We start from the raw sequence: 17,680 nt of genomic DNA on the forward strand, positions 1-17,680 counted from the left end.
CGGCAGAAATGTGACGTATATGAACTGGCCCTAACGCGGAATCCCCTCAAACTTCGAGCAATAAGTGCAAAAATTATTACTAAAAATCTACTTATTGCAAGTACGGTAACATTTTGGATACTATTTGAAACATCTCACTTTAATTGATTTCTCTAACTACCAACTCGATTAAATTCTCGACCATTCTTGAGAAAGTCAGTGTCAAACCTGGAAAAATGCTTAAAGTGTGTGTTACTGTGTTTTCGTCCCACGTATGTTTTAATTGACATTTTTGTAACTTCAAACTCGTTTTTCTCGCGCGATGTCAGCTTGAGAGCTTAAGTCTGGATAAGTTCTCAACTGTATTCAAAATGTTATCATGCTATGAGGTTTTTTGGTAACTTTATTTTGCCATTATTGCTCAAATGTTCAAGGGAAACCGTCTAAAGGACGTTCGCGCGAAAATGTTCTACTCCATAGATTTTCTTCAAACTTCTACTGCGGACTGATAATGAATACCTTGTTTCAGAAATCAAAAAAGAGGGGTCATCGACTTCGTTTCAGAAATAAAGCGTGTGGAAAACTAGTCTAATTTTGGAAAATTGGCGCGCGTAAATCAGCATGGTATCCAGGGTTTTTAGCGTAAAATATGAAGGATGCCGTTAACACAGACAAAGTATCCTAGTTATATTTTGTGTAAGTGAATCCGTTGCGTTAATAATTCCAAATGTCGGCAACGTTTTCACAAAACGTAACCCTTCAAGAGGCATTTGAAACCGCAGCACAGATAAACGAAGAGCTAAAAAGAGCGGAATTCGATGGTGCATTTGGCAAAAACTTCTAATGAATAGATTTTTTTTCACTTGTTTTTCACTTTTTTCGCTAACCGTAGAAAATCGGTAGAGAAAATAATCCATCAAAAGAAAAATAGGGGTCACCGAACGTCCAAGATCGTTAAATTCAGGCAAAGCTATAGCAATGGCCACCTACCCTATCATTGTTCATTTTATTACTTAGCGCGCGCTCGATGCATGACGTGGCCTGTGAATGTGCGTGCGCAGTAAGGATGGGCAGAAACAATTAGCGCGAACGTCCTTAATTCGTATTTCGTTAATTCATTCATTTCTTCAACTATATTGCGTGATTCCAGTGCTATTGTCTGATCAAAACACTAATACATGTGCAGCAAAACAAAATGGAGCGAGATATTTTTTTCCCATACAAGGAGGTCGGTGTAGGCAAATAACAAGTACAAAAATAGAACGCCCTTCCATGTTGCAGAATATATTTTTACCTTGGTACTCAGTGCCGGCTACGCTTGTGTGGCGCAAAATGTTTTCACGCGTTGATTAATGGCGGTAATTTCAAATTCATATTTGATTTTGTGGAGCTGCCGATTCCATTAAGAAAGAAGGTATGTTCATATTTATTTTACAGGAACGTTGCTGATTTCTTGCACTAGCTGTAAGGACGACGAAGGAGAATGGCAGTAGAAGCGGTGTTGGTTCTTAAGATTCAAGAAATTTTCGAGTTGAGCCTCGTGCTGTTTCCAACCTTGCTCATATATAATACACGTTATGATATATTGTTAAGCGCTTAAAATTTCTAATGTTAGAAAGCAACACCAGATATTTGCAAACTTTATTTAGTTAATGCGAGATTATCATTTTCGGCAGTAAAAGTCATGATCAGTTCTAAATTGTAAATTCCATACAAACTCTTGCGGTTTCAAAATGTCATTAGTATGCAAATATTATGCTTAAAGCTGGCTTTTACCGCACGCTTTCTTGCAAGTAAATAGTCCAAATCAGTGATGGAAGAAAACATCCACATGTGGTGAATGGTCTCACTGTAAATATCCTCTAATTTAGTTTCATTTTTGAAAATGTACAAATATGAAAATTCCTTGCAGCCTAGGTCAAATTACGTTGCGTAAATTAACAACTAATCATCCTTTATGATTGACTACTATTGTTTGAAGCTGCGACTGCGACGGACAAGGATCATTGACATGTTGACACCTACGTCACTAACAGGATAAACCCGTAACTGGTATTCTTTCTACGATGACGGCCTCAGTTTCATTTCAGTGAATTTGAGTGACAGACTACTTCTGAAGCGCTGCCACACGGCTCCTCGGTTATCATTTTTGTCTCCCAGGTATTGTCCGTTTAGATTGGAGTAGTGGCAATTGCTGTACCACCAGGCGCCTGTCCAGCTTACAGCACAGTTGTTACTCGATCTGTCATTATCTCTGTCTTTTGTTGTAAACGCCATGTTATTATGATATGCTAACGAATCTCCCGCTGTACCTGAATATGAACCCACTTCAAGTCGATACTGCGCCTGCTCATCACCAATATTGAACTTGTCATATTTGGCATACCTTTTAACTCCGCTCCAGTCCTCCAGCTCCACTCGTAGAGAGCTCGGTCTAGAAGCCGTCAGGCGGTGGATCTTGTCGTTTCCTAACCAGAACTCCGCAGTCAGCTGACCAAAGCCTGCTTTGTAGTCGTTCCATCCCCGATAGAAGTCTGCCGAGCCATCTTGTCTTCTCTGAAAGACGGTCCAGCCTCCACCGTCAGTGCGCATGTCACAGTAGACAGTAAAGTGCCCTCTACCGTCTGGGTTGACAGAGTACAATCCACTTTGAGAATGGCCTGATTTAAGCAAATCAGAACAATCTGACGAAAGAACAGCACGTACTTTTAATTCGCTTGTCAATTTAACTTGGTAGATGAAGTTATATGGAGGGAAAATTGGGATTTCAAATTGTTAAGCATATATATATGCTTTAAACTGACTTTTTAATTTAACTATAGGCATTACAAATATATGATTGTTTATATATAAGTTAACTTGGCAGCTGACATTATACGGAGCGGCGTTGACAAAACCTGGATCGGACCGGATAACGGATCGGATCACGGACCAGATCACGGACCGGATCACGGATCGGATCACGGATCGGATCACGGATCGGATCAAGGAAAAAAATTCAAAATTCAAAATTTTGTTGAGCAAATTACACTAGAGTGACTACTCTGAGCAAAACGTTTTATTTAATTCAGGTGTGATATTCCTTTATTCTTTTATGATATCAAGCCAACTGGGAGCTGGTCACAGATGAATTTTTTTCAGGCTGTTGGGTTTTGATTGCAATGATCAATCATGTCTTCATATCTTTCTCCGCAGTTCAACTATATGATATTTCGTATATTCATTTGCACTCTTCACCATCTACGGGTATATTACGAACTCACAATGTGACCAACTCCCGGTTGGCTTGATAGCTCAGTTGGCAGAGCACTGCACCGGTATCGCAGAGATCATGGGTTCGAGTCCCGTTCAGGCCTGAATTTTTTTCAGGCTTTAATTTCACGACTGCTTCAGTTGTGTGTATAACTGGGATGATCAATCATGTCTTCATATCTTTCTCCGCAGTTCAGAGAAAAGATATTGCGTATATTCACTTGCATCAAAGGTAAACTGTCATAAAAACGAGTCAGCATGGTAATAATAGGACGAACGTATGAATCGAAACACAAAAACCAAAAACACTAAAAAAATTAAACACCTGATGATTTCAAACAATTTCCGTTTTTGAGACAAGTCTATACTTTTACAAGATGTGAGTTTGGAATAGATATTTCGCACTGGAATAAAACGAAACAAACCATTTGTATTTCAAGGAAATTTAGCTGTTTTAGTGTGAACGATAACGCAAACCGAGAATAAACAACATTATAAGAGTGACGTCACGATTTTTAGAGTCATTTTTAGGGTCGTAAAGAGTTGCCTTTAAATAGAATAAAACCTTAAAATGATCGTGTTCTAGGATAGAAAACACTTAAGGGGCAAGAACAAATCAAAACGGAATGAGGGTCGTTAAGGATGGCAAAGATTAACGAGGACTGCAAATGACGAACTTGAAAAACTAGGCTAGTGTTTTTCAAGGCGCGCAAATCGTGACGTAGCTCCTTTAAAGCAAGCCATGTCCATAAGTTTTCGTACGTAAGTTTTCTCATTAACTGTGACGCCAACTGTAATGCTCACATCTGACACGAAAATGTAGCTGAGAATCAGCTAGTGATACGAACAACAATTTCAAAAACGATAATGGGAGGTTCACGCAAGCTTCGAGCCAACTAACGTTCAAATATAACTACATCTGCCTGTTCATTACAATTTAAATTCGTCGTAAAATTAAGCGGTTATTTGGCTTTTTAAATGACCTCTTGTCATTCTCTGTAATTAACATGTCATTGCGTCAAATTTAACATATACTTATTTTATTTTTAACAGATACATATTTTAGTCTTCCACTTTTATTTTTTACTTATGACTATCTTATAAACGATTTGATTTTTTGGGGTATTTTTTTTCTTTAAAAGTTTTTTTTTTATTTATTCATTTTTTTTTTTTTTTTTTTTCTGTGATCCGATCCGTCATCCGGTCCGGGCCGATCCGGTTTTGTCGACGCCGTTAAACGGAGAGAAAATCGGGGTTTCAAATTCTGAAGGTTTATGTAAAAAAAATAGACCAAAACTGTGTGATTGTGTGAGTCTCGCATTACCCTCCGGATTTTCTTCTAACATAAGAGATTTTAGATGACTTTCTCTAGTGAATGAATGAATAAACGAACGAACGATCGATCGAATGACTAGTTAACAAAAACTGATAAATAAATTTTGAAGTTGAAAAACACTTATTTACAGCATAGTTTGTGAGTCTTTTACAACCACATGAGACCGGCCCTGAGGATAAAAGATTTGGTAATCTGCCCACGCTCCCCAAAAGGTCAGTGTTTTTAATTTCGATAATTTATATCGTGACTACGAAAGGCAAAACTGACAGTGAATTTGCTTACGTTTCCGTCAGTGAAATTCCGCTAATTCGGCAGACTGGCAATGTAACCAGTTTTTATATGTGATGGAAAAGACATCAAGTTGCAAAGGTAGAAAAAAACTGCCAGAACATATGAAACCTTTTGTTTTTCGTGTTTAAAATTCGTATCCCGCCGGATTCGATGTACTATGAATTTTTGAAAGATTTCACAGATGGAATTTCGGAAAACTCACAAATAAAGAGGGTATAAACGGCGAAAACGCGTTCGTCTAAGCATTTTTAATTCAAGATTATAAACAATGATTTTAAAAGAGATTATTCCAAAACTCTATACTTCATAATTGCATATCACATTCAAAGAGTTCGAGAGAACCGCAGTAAAAGCTAATGTAAAACTAGTTTTCTAGGTGTAACACTAGCGTGCGATATGCGATAAGTGATAATCTCATGGAGCCACCTTAAAAGAGCTTGACTCTAGTACTTTTAGTGCTGAAGGCCAGATTTTTGCTTCTGCTCATTTTCAAACCCAGTGAGCCTTCGATCACTTTAAAAATCAGTCAAGAAATTGTCTTTCGCTTAAACTTTTGTTCCATACATAGTGTTTTCAAAACTGTTTTATGCCTGTCTGTGCATTTAACATTGTTATATAGCTGGCGTTTTCCCGCTACTGTGCGCCCATTCATTGGCTAGTTCATGGTCACATGACATCTAACAATGAAAGTCTTTGCCGACAAATGCCATGAGCGGGCAACATTGCGAAAACTATGACGTCAAACGGGAAACAGTTCACTTTTACCCGCGAAATGTTGACCGCTGTTTCGCGTCATTTGTCAATAAAGTGATTACTTGTTTTTCACCGGTTTGACCCATTTGTTTTGCTATATAACAAATCCTTTTTTCGTTGCAATCTCAGGTATAATAACTACTTCTTTTTCTAACGATATCAATTCTGTCCAGCTGTTGATTGCATTAGGTAAATGGACGGTGCAGATCGCTCGTTACTACAATGCTTGTGTTAATAATTTTTTGAAGGCAATAAATAATTCTCTTTGTGGTAAATCCAAAACATTCCATTTATAGCTTACCTATACCAACTGGCTCAACTTCAACATCACTTATTGCCTCAATGGGAAACACTCCTGCACTTGTAGCCACACAAATATAGATCCCAGCATCCTCTTCTCTCAAATCTCTTATCGTTAGCGCCTTTTCTGTCCTTTCAATCCTCCCCACGGGCGGTGCTGCTCCTTGTCTTTTCCAGCTAACGACTGGTCGTGGATCACCAGTAGCGCTGCAGTTTAACGTCAAAGTGTCGCCGGTAAAAACAGAAACCTTTTCAGGTGGCTTAACGGTAAACACAGGAAGGGAAACCACAACTAGCAGAGTTTTCTTTTCAACATTTCCTAAAAGGTTGACTGCTGTACAGAAGTATGTGTCAGAGTCACTTTTACGGACATCGGAAAGTTGTAAGACACTGTTGTTGTAGTGCGCCCTCCCCTGGGGTAACTGACCAGACGACTTCCTCCAGGTCACGACTGGTGCCGGGTATCCGATTACGTGACAAGTTGAAAGTGTGACATTAGCTCCTTCTGTGACGTACGAAGGTCCCGGATGAAGAGAGGCCCGAGGATGAACTATAACCAAGTAAATAATATTTTAGCAAAATATACACCTCTTACAAACCGAGTTCGAGGGCCATACTGTAAGGTACGGACCAAGATTTCCCCCCATCGAGAAGTGCGCGGGCCATAAATCGAAGGGGGAAAACGAGGATCCGTAACTTACAGTACGGTCGGAGAAAACGAGGTTAGTACGAAATGTGTTTTATCTCTACGGTGTGTCTGACGGGTTTGGGAACGATTTCTATTCACGCGGAATGGCTTCAAACTTCTGACACACCTCGAAAGTGAAACGACTTAATTTTTAATCGTCGTTAAGTGACTCTTAAGTCGTTAGCAGGTTTTAATTTCCAATTTCAGAAGTGAAAGAAAGTGTTACACTTTTACTTAGTAAAAAAAGGTTAAGAGCACTTTAAGCGTTAAATTTTAACGGGCCGTATAGTAGAATAACGCCCGTTACATTGACCAATCACAGTGTGCGTACTAATTGAGAGATATAATAATTAGAGTTGATGAATTGATATTCGTTTCCAATGGAATCAAAAAACTCAACTTCATATTTTGTAATGGGGTAAACTACAATTAAATGAAACAATACAAGAGACTATTCTAATAGTTCATTCATGACATTTAGGAAAACAAAGTCTATCTGTAAAGCATCTTAATTAATAATGTGAAGATATTGTTAACTTTTAGAGCACACTTTTAATGACACCGTTTTATAAACAGAAACAACAGTTGATTTCAAAACTACAAAACACTGAAAAGATGGCACAACTTAGTCCGTGTTACTTGCAAATACACGGATAATTTTTTCTTTGTTCAAACGCCAAGGTTTAACTTACAATTGTGAACTTCTTTTGTGAAAACGTGGCTGTCTGAAAAGCTAACTCATTGAACTTTGATTTCAGTATTTAAAATTTCCATAAACTCGCCATTTATTACTAATTTTCGTAGTCGCAGAATCACAAAGGTGATCTACACAAACTATAGTGTGTAACTAAGCATTGCATTGTAAACCTTATTTCAGAATTTAAAATGGCCAGAAACTCACCATTCACTGCTAATCGCACCACTTCCCGTGAATTCCCCAGGATGTTCGTTGCTGAACACTAATACACGCCCGAGTCACTTCCGGTCACCTTCTTTAACTCCAGCTTTCCTCCTGAAACCGCTGACCGAGTAATTTGTGACTGACTGTTCAGTTTACTCCACGCTACTGCAGGCTCAGGATTACCACTGGCTGAACACTGAAACGAGGCTGTTCCACCTTCGTTCACTGTCAACGTCACAGGAGAAACAACAACAGCAGGAGATGATATCGATTCACCGGGTTCACCTTTAGTTCCCGGCATGCCTGCAGCTCCTATGTCTCCTTTCTCTCCTTTGTTTCCAGTCTCTCCCTGTAGTCCTACAGGTCCCATAATGCCTTGCTTGCCGCTCTTTCCTGGCGATCCCATAATACCTTGATCTCCCTTGTTTCCAGTCTTCCCGTTCTGTCCTCTTCGTCCCCGGGCTCCTTTGTGTCCTCCAGGTCCAGGTGGACCGGGGGGGCCTGGGGGACCTGAGGAGCACGTGACACCCTTTGACTGACAGAGATGTACTCTTGCCTCTGATAAAAGTTTATTTATTTTGAGCATCGTTTCTAGTGTGTGTTTAGCTTCTGTCGAGTTCTTGTTTGAGTCTACTTGACGGCTGTGTCTTTTAAGTTTAGAGGATTGAATTCCTAAGGAGAAGGCCAAAAATGATATCATGAAATAAGATTGATACTTACATGTAGGAAACCTTGATACCACTGTTAAATCTACTGACCGCACTAAAGCAGAAATACTTGACTTCTGGATCATTTGAGACTAAAAACAGTACTTGGCGCAGACAACATATCCTTTGTTCATTTCCCGTGATATAACCGTCAGAAAAAGGGACTCTATCGGTAGCACGTTTGATCAAATTTCAAAAAGAGAAGGGACTTATTCCTTATCGATTCTTCTGAATAATTATTTTCATTTACAATCGTCTGCCGTGGATTGCGCAAAACTTAACCTCGGCTAACCTTCAGTTCAGACATTGCGTCTGCACAGCACAAATAGAGCAAACAATTCATTTGTCATTTGTTTCAATTCATAGCTATTTTCACAGTTTATATATTTCGACCAAGCTTTGAATCTGATAATTGTATTTCTTGATTGTAACAACTTGTCAACTCTAGCTTGTAGCAGAAAAACTTACCAGGAGCATTCTTGGTTATCTTCATGTCTGCATTGTTTGACGGCGACTTGGCCTTCGCAACGCTTTCAAGAGCGTTTATCCTTTTATTTTGTTCGTGTACTTCCAGCTCAACTCGTAAAAAGCCGGCGCAGTAAAACACAATGGAGAGAACGGAAATAATAGAAGCAAAGGAAGGCATAGTTTGCTTTTGAACAGCCATGATTTCGGCGATGCCGTAATTCCTCAAGGTTAGTGAAAAACAAACTGCTTCAGCTGGTTACTTGATATTAGGATCACGAGTTTGGGTAACTTGCCAAATGGTCTGTGATGGGTGAAATGTGAGCAGCACAGACATAGATAGGTCCACAGGGCATGCATTAGTGAAATAGTGACCACACACGTGCAAAAGTAAGCCCCGCGGAAAAAAAAAAAAAAAGAAAACAATAGAGGTAAATTTCGATGGCAAATTCTTTTTCTCTGATTCTGTCAGTTGATCACAGACTGGGCTTAAAGAAAGTCAATAAGGTACACGTTTCAAGCGATTTTGCAAACTAAATTTAAAGTTTTTAGTTCAAACGTTGTCTCCCTTGTTGATTTATTCTAAAAGATCTAAAATCCTAAACCTACTCTCGCAGAAAACAGCTCAATCGCAGAAAAAAAAGGAAGCCAAACAAAAGAATATCGTTTAATGGTAAATTTCGATGTATTGAAGCGCTAACCTGGCGCCGAGGCCTAGGGGAATAAAACAGAAGAATTTTTTATTCGTACCTCAATCTTTATTTGATTTATTTTGTTTCATTCCCCTAAACCTAGGAGTCACGTTAGAAAATTAATTTTTCGAAATTTTGTCTATTCACATTTTTTAAATTTATTCAATTCTTCGACTGTTGTTTGACTCCTGCGGTATCGTCTTATTTGACATATTTTTTCGAGCGTTAGTTTTCATGCACTTGAGTATTCAAAGACAAAGGAGCGGGATATTTTTTCCAAGTGGGGTGGTCGGTGTCGCCAATGCTCCGTACAAAAATACCTGTCCTTTCCTGTTGAATGTCCTCAGTTTACCCTGGTACCCCCTACCCAGTGCCAGCGGTGCTTTTGGTCCACAATGTGTAATGGCGGCAATTTCAAATTGATATTTGATTTTGTGGAGCTGCTAATTCCTTACAGAAATACGATGGGTGCATATTTATTTTACAGAAATGTTGCTGATCTCTTGCACTACGAGGAGGACGAAGAAAAATGGCAGTAGAAGCCGTGTGTGTGCCTGAGATTCGAACAATTTCCACCGGGTGAGTCGAACGCTGGAGCCTCGTGCTGTTGCGAACTTGCTATTACATACTACACGTTACATTATGTTGTCCATAAATCAATTAAATTTTTAAGAAATACACGTACACTGAGCTTAACGTTTGGAAGCGACACCAGATATTGCTGCGCGAACTTTATCTTATTATTGCGAGATTATTTTCGGCGGAAAGCGTCAGTTCTAAATTATAAATTTCACCCAAAATGTCATTGCTGTGCAAATATTATGCTGCATGAACGGCTTTTACCGCAGGCTTTCCGGAGAGTGATTAGTTCAAATCAGTGATGACAGAAAACTGTGACACCTTTGATTCACATTCTTGAATAAACTTACTCTTAAAAATCCTCTAGAGAGTAAACAGTTAAAAAAAAAAAACTATTTAGTAAACATCTAAAAGAATTCAAATTATTCTCGCACTTCGATTTGTTGTTACTTAGGATCTGGTGGAGGACAGAGACATACATGACGTCATTGACGACGGGTTATATATTCACTAAAATGTCATTTCCTAGTCCAAGTTTCTAGCTAATCATATGATTTAAAGCGTCAATAATAGTAGAGGGAACTTCTATTTTTAAAGGTAAAATTACAGCAATTCTTTTTACCTCATTTAAGTTGATTAATCAACCTCTCATTGCGATCGAAAATTTTTCTTTTTTCAGGATACTAATCCTGAACTTTACTAATTTTTTTTTTTTTTTTTTTTTTGCTAACTTACAAGCATCACTTACAATACATGAAAAACCCTACTTACAATACTTTACATTATGTTTCTTGTTTATTTACTCACAATATACAATAATTACTTACTTACGAACATCAGTTATAATAACTTCATTACAATACGTTACATTACGTTACTTGATAACTTACAATACCCTGTAATTACTTACTTACAGAAAAAACTCGCAACAAATTACTAAGAGACACGCCTTAACTGGTGAGAAAGAATTTCCACTTCTGTTGAAATTCCCTCTCATTCGATGTGGCAGCGATACATTTTTCTAACTCGATTTTACCCTGCACCAAGAGAAAATGAGGGGACAGAGAGGGACATTGAGGGCGTTGGCAGGGATATGTCGATTCCACTAAAGTTATTTTTAGTTTTAGACGGAAACGAAAGTCTATTTCCCCAGACGTCCGCATGATACCTTTCACCCGTTGATCAGGGAATTTTTAAAGGGCGGTCTGCGTGGAAATGCGTTTTTGTCAGTAGAAGCGCGTAAAGAACCAAAACCTATTTGGAATAAAAACGCTGGGCGAAAGAAATATCAAAGTTTTTCCCCTGAAAATTTGAATCAAAGAAATCAGCGATGACAACAAGAAAGAATTTATTTGCTTTCATTTGTATAACAACATGCAGAGAGGTATCGTATTGTTCGATATTGAAAACATATATAACATGGAATACTGTTTCAAGCTGTAGCGATCCTGATACCTCTAAACGCATCGACGAAAGAAATCTTAGCCCACCGAAGAAAACTATTTTGGTTCCCACGGCAAAACTATTTTTGAACCCAGCGACAAAATTACCCTCAACCCAGCGATAGGAGAATATAATTCTGGCCGAGCTGCAAAACAGTTCGGAGGGTAGCTAAAATATTTTGAATCTAGGAACCAAAACAACTCGAAGCCTAGCGATTAGCGACAGAAATCAACTTGAATACTATATCACAACAAAGCAATTCCCAAACATACGACAGAAGTCTATTTGAACCTCAACAGCGCGGATAAAACAATTCGGAGTGTAGCGATCAGCCTAGAAAATAACGTACTCAACAAAACAACAGCTCAGAGCGATCAGTGATCAGCGACAGAAATAATATAAAATAACCGTGAAGCGACCTGCGACAGAAATAACTTGGACTCCAGCAACAAAACAGCACGAGGTGGGACGACCAGTGACCGTCAGAAATATTTTTGAATACAATAACAAATACCTTAGAGTAGCGCTCAGCGAGAGAAATTATTTTGAATGCCGGCACTGCGATTAAACAACTAGAAGCATGGCGATCATGGGAATGTAGCAACAGAACTAGTTGTGAATACTGATACAGCGACAAAACAACTCCTGTAGCTCGGAGCGAAGCGATAACCGAAAGAAACCCGGGCAGAAATAATTTTGAATTCACAGAGAAACAGAACAACTCACAGCGCGATAGTGATCAGCGACAGAAACAATTTTTCTGTTCAACGACAAAACAACTCGCATTCAAGCGACAAAAAATGATTTTGTACCTGCAACTAAAGTACATTGAACTGAGCGAAAGGGACAACTTCTTCTGACTGCTTTTCCAACAGAGAAAACCAGAAAAAACGGAGGTGTCATCTTCATTTGATCATGCTCATGCCACGTTTTCTTCACCTTCGGTTAATTTGCACTAATGTAAGCTTTCTCTCGTCGGTGTGGGGAGAAAATCTCATTGTCCTTGTCAACATCAATGTCGAAGTCCATCGGCTTGTAAACTCCATTTGAAAAAGCCACAGTGCATAGTCCATAACAGCAGCCACGACCTTTATAACATGCTCCGCCGGAATGTTTTGTTGACCACTCAGAACTACATTTCCGCTCGTCTGCATGTGCCATTTTATTCCCAAGGAGATGTAAAAATATATCTCCCACATTGATTTATCCAGCCAGAAATACCAATCGTCTCTAATGTACCCGTAAAAGGCGCTTCTATCGAGAAAGCGTATTTCCCCGTGGACTGCCGTTACTAAATTGCCTGATCACCTAAAGAATAATGGTATCGTGCGGACGTAAAGGAAATGCACTCCCGCTGTTTTCGGCAACCCTAAAATGACTTTAGCGGAATTGACATATCCCAAGGCCTGAACTGGGAGCCTCCCTCTCTGTCCCTCATTTTCTCTCGCCTGCACTAATGAGATGAAATCACTGAAAACGAACCTAGTGTTATTTAGCGCGTTGATATAAAGAAAAACATTGCCTAGCATTATCAGGTGGTTGAGGGTCAACAGGTGCGTACGGGGTCGAGTAATTCCAAATAATACCTCTGCTTCGGAGAGAAGTAAACTCGCTTTACTTACAGTAGAATACCAACTTTAGAACTTATCCCAAAAAGAAGACTCTTGCGGGCAGTTAATAAACAAGTGACGTATGTCTTGAGTATCAGTGGGGCAAAAAGGTCAGGAAGGGAAGGCAAATTTTTTTCATTTTGTATAATATACTGTTCGTGGCTAAAATGTTGTGTATAATTTTGTGTTGAAATATTACCAATTTAACTTCTTCTGTAGTTTTGAACGGCAGCAGATATATTTTATTTAGCTTCTCTTTTTCGATACCGTACGAAAAAAGTTTTTTTTTTTTTTTTTCTGAAGTGGGACGAAGTTTTTCAAGGGTTAACAGTTTGTCGTATAACATCTTGCACGTTATAGTACAGATTGGCGGCGGGGGTGTAGTAGAGTCGTGAAGGAGCTTCTTCCAACGTTGAGGGATCGCGGATATAAGGCCGTGATATTCGGTAAAAAGTTGCAATTTGGCGTGTATCGGATATTTATTAGAGGCTGCAGTGAGGTACAACAGCTAACCATAAAACTATATAACAAAAAATGGATTAGAAAACTAATCATTGATTTTGATGGATAAATAATTAAAAGCTATTATGAGCGTAGATCAGTGACCTGTAGATATTACCGTCACTAACAGGATTAAACCTGTTACTGGTATCCTTTTTAGGATGACGGCCTCAGTTTCATTTCAGTGAATTTCAGTGACAGATTATGTCTAAAGTGGTACCACCTAACTCCTCGGTAATCGCGTTTGTTTCTCAGGTATTGTCCGTTTAGATTGGAGTAGTGGCACCAGTTGTACCACCAGGCGCCTGTGTGCTCCACAGCACAGTTGATTCTGTCCTTATCATTATCTCTGTCTTTCGTACTAAAAGCCATGTTATTATGATATGCTAACGAATCTCCCGCTCTACCTGAATATGAGCCCACTTCAAGTCGATACTGCGCCCGCCCATCACCAATGTTGAACTTGCCATATTTGGCATAAGCTTTAACTCCGTTCCAGTCTTCCAGCTCCACTCGTAGAGAGCTCGGTCTAGAGGCCGTCAGTCGGTGGATCTTTTCGTTTCCTAACCAAAACTCCGCAGTCAGCTGACCAAAGCCTTCTTTGTAGTCGTGCCATCCCCGATAGAAGTCTACCGAGCCATCTTGTCTTCTCTGAAAGACGGTCCAGCCTCCACCGTCAGTGCGCATGTCACAGTAGACAGTAAAGTGTCCTCTACCGTCTGGGTTGACAGAGTACAATCCACTTTGAGTATGGCCTGATTTTAGCAGATCAGAACAATCTGACGAAAAAAAAAGCACATACTGTTAGTTGGGTTTTCAATAGAGGATCTGTGGACATGCAGCACAGTAATTTATCACTTACCTCTCTCTTCTCTAACTTCAACATAACTTATTGCCTCGATGTGAAACACTCCTGCACCTGTAGCCGAGCAGATATAGATGCCAGAATCCTCTTCTCTCAAATCTCCTATAGTGAGCACCTTGTTTGTCTGGTGACTCCTTCCCACGGGCAGTGCTTCTCCTTGTCTTTTCCAGCTGATGACTGGTCGTGGATCACCAGTAGCGCTGCAGTTTAACGTCAAAGTGTCGCCAGTAGCAGCAAACACCTTTCCAGGTGGCTTAACGGTAAACACAGGAAGTGAACCCACAACTAAGAGAGTTTTCCTTTCAACATTCCCTAAAATGTTGACCGCTGAACAGAAGTATGCGTCAGAGTCACTTTTATGGACATCGGAAATTTGTAAGACACTGTTGTTATAGTGCGCCCTCCCCTGGGGTAACTGACCTGACGACTTCCTCCAGGTAACCACTGGTGCTGGGTATCCAGTCACGTGGCATACGGGAAAAGTGACGTCGCTTCCTTCTGTGACGTACAAAGTTCCAGGATGAAGAGAGACGCGAGGTTGAACTGCAACCAAGTAATCATAATTCAGCCTTGTTTGATTTCGACTTCTGGGTTTTAAGCTTTTCTTTTTCTTATTGATATGTTTTTTGATTCAAACTAGAATACAACAGAGTTTTTGACACTGCTCAAGTAGAAAATTTTCTCCTTGAAACGCTTGTTTTGATCATTGGCCTACACAGTAACTGTTTCAGTACACCGTACCATAAAATGGCGTCAACAGGCTCCAGCTTGGAACTGTAAAAGCGACGCGAATGTTTGTCGAAGTTTTAGGGAACATGAATAGTAGCTGTTTCCAAAGAAAAACAGCAAAGAGAGTTTTGTGTTTTTTAGACGAAAAATTACTCCTCGTGCTCACAGAATCACAAAGGTGACTGGCTGTTAATTAACAAATCGACGTCATTTTTTTATGCGTCTTTCCTCTTATTGATGATAAATTGCGTCATAACATTGCCAAAGTGGCTGTGGAACTGCTCCGCAGTAAACTCTTACAATGTTGTGACGCAATTTTTCATCATTAAGAGGACAGACGTTTAAAAAACTGACGTCAATTTGTTTTATACGATAACAAAACCCCAAAATGGTCAAATGCTGGGAATAAATGAGGGGAAAAGACGCCGTAAACTTGCCATAAAAAAGGCTAAGTGAATTTCATTCAAAATGACGCGAAAATTGGCAATAGCTTTTCTTGCTTTTTGATTGGCTACTTCAAAAAGTCAATAAAATATCATTGGTTAAAAAGTTGACAGTTTGGTGGCTGAAAGTTAATTTCGCATAAATTAAAATTTTATCGTCTGTACTCTTATTGATGATAAAAATGAGCCAGTCAGCGCGCTAGAAATTAGGCAGATATTGTGAAAAACATCATTGTGTGACAAAGAAACGACCAGAAACCCACCATTTACTGCTAATCGCACCACTTCCCGTGAATTCCCCAGGATGTTTGTTGCTGAACACTGATACACGCCTGAGTCACTTCCGGTTACCTTCTTTAACTCAAGCTTTCCACGTGAAACCGCTGACTCAGTGATTTGTGACTGACTGTTCAGTTTACTCCATTTTACTGAAGGCTCAGGATTGCCACTGGCTGAACACTGAAACGAGGCTGTTCCACCTTCGTTCACTGTCAACGTCACAGGAGAAACAAGAACAGCAGGAGATGATATCGATTCACCGGATTCGCCTTTAGTTCCCGGCATGCCTGCGGGTCCTATGTCTCCTTTCTCCCCTTTGTTTCCAGTCTCTCCCTGTAGTCCTACAGGTCCGATAATGCCTTGCTTGCCGCTCTTTCCTGGCAATCCCACAATGCCCTGATCTCCCTTGTTCCCAGTCCTTCCTTTCTGTCCTCTTGGTCCAGGTGGACCGGAAGGGCCTGGGGGACCTGACGAGCACATGACACCCTTTGACTGACAGAGATGCACTCCCGCCTCTGATAAAAGTTTGTTGATTTTGAGAATCGTTTCCGCTCTGCGTCTAGCCTCTGTCGAGTTTTTAACTGATAGAAAGTGACGGCTGTGTCGGTGGGGTTTAGAAAATTGAACTTCTGCGAAAAAAGGAAAATATATCTGAAAAACTGTGAAATGTAAACTCTTAATCCTCTTAGTTTAAAGATAAGAAGCATTTAAAGGAGTCCGTGCTGACATCTTTGTCGAGGGCGAGCATAAACGCACGAGACGATTGAGACGGAAATACTTAACTGATTTATTCTTTCGAGATTCATCCACAGAAATGCGAGAATCAGTTGACAAGATGTCCTTTGTTCATTTTTTGACGTGAAAGTTATCAGAAACCGACACAAAGCTTGATCGAAATGAAAAAGACAAGGAGCTTGTTCCCCGTCATTGTTTTAGTCATAGTTGAAGAGAACTTTTCTGAATCACTGTCCGTGGAGGATGGATAAAGCTCGACCTGCTATATATAACCTCCTGTTTTCTTTGTGAACGGAACAAGCTAGAACACGCTCTTTTGTTATTTGCTTTGGCTCTTAGCATTTTTCACAGTGTATTCAATCGGATCAAGCTTTGTTTCTGATTATTCTAACACAAATTCTAAACCTTTGCTTAGATAACATTCACTTACCAGGAGTATTCTTGGTTATCTTCATGTCTGCGTTTTTTGACAGGGACTTGGCCTCCGCAACGCTTTCAAGAGCGTTTATTCTTTTCTTCTGCTCGTGTAGTTCCAGTTCAACTCTTAAAAAGCCGGCGCAGTAAAACACAATGGAGAGAATAGAAATAATAGAAGCAAAGGAAGGCATACTTTGCTTTTGAACAGCCATGATTTCAGAGATGTTCAGCAATCCGGGCTTCTACAACGTAGTGGAAACAAGTAAGAACTGCCTCCGTCCCTCACTTGGTACCGAGATCTCGAGTGTAGGTAACTTGCCAAATGGTAAGGAATTCCCCCGCTATTCAAGTCATGTGAGATAAAGCGGGGGCGTCTGAGAGACCGCATAGGCACGTACGCACGTGCGTACCTCTGGAAATCTAAAAAAGCATATGTTTATATCTTTATTGGCGAAAAGCGTCGTTAACAAAAAATCGTCTGATTTGACGGCGTTGTTATCATTACGTTGCTGCGATTTTACTATGTGTGAAATACGTATATCACAAACACTATTCAGTTCAAGACTGAAGTTCAAAACCTAAGCTAACGACTGCTTGCTAAGCTAGCATCAGTCATCACTAAGATGATAACAAAGTTAAAAAAACAAACAAACAAAAACAAAGATAGATCGGAATCTACTAATCGCAAAACAGACTTGACCTTTTAAACCCCTTA

General features: G+C 39.7%; 1 protein-coding gene and 1 pseudogene across 5 annotated transcripts in view; both read right to left on the bottom strand.

Annotated features, from left to right (window-relative positions):
- LOC145487285 (uncharacterized) overlaps nucleotides 1-17,438 on the bottom strand; it is a 37,203-nt gene extending 19,765 nt beyond the window's left edge. For 2 of the 4 annotated variants that reach the window (XM_081466038.1, XM_081466037.1), the window contains exons 1-4: nucleotides 16,979-17,438; nucleotides 15,798-16,442; nucleotides 14,360-14,905; nucleotides 13,905-14,276 (exon numbers count right to left, since the gene is read on the bottom strand). In XM_081466038.1, the coding sequence (XP_081322164.1) occupies nucleotides 13,905-14,276; nucleotides 14,360-14,905; nucleotides 15,798-16,442; nucleotides 16,979-17,177 (1,762 nt within the window). In that variant the 5' untranslated portion in view covers nucleotides 17,178-17,438. Of the gene's footprint in view, nucleotides 1-11,800; nucleotides 14,277-14,359; nucleotides 14,906-15,797; nucleotides 16,443-16,978 lie in introns of those variants that run through there. The other 2 variants (XR_014049387.1, XM_081466035.1) reach the window with 2 other exon arrangements.
- Nucleotides 869-9,118, bottom strand: LOC145487283 (uncharacterized; annotated as a pseudogene). Its single transcript, XR_014049386.1, has 4 exons — nucleotides 8,676-9,118; nucleotides 7,501-8,172; nucleotides 5,913-6,461; nucleotides 869-2,663 (listed from the first exon to the last, which is right to left on the bottom strand). The product of XR_014049386.1 is annotated as an uncharacterized LOC145487283 (transcript).
- Nucleotides 17,439-17,680: the final 242 nt, after the last annotated feature.

This window comes from Orbicella franksi, chromosome 5 (genome assembly GCF_964199315.1).
Source record: "Orbicella franksi chromosome 5, jaOrbFran1.1, whole genome shotgun sequence".
NCBI classification, from domain to species: domain Eukaryota; kingdom Metazoa; phylum Cnidaria; class Anthozoa; order Scleractinia; family Merulinidae; genus Orbicella; species Orbicella franksi.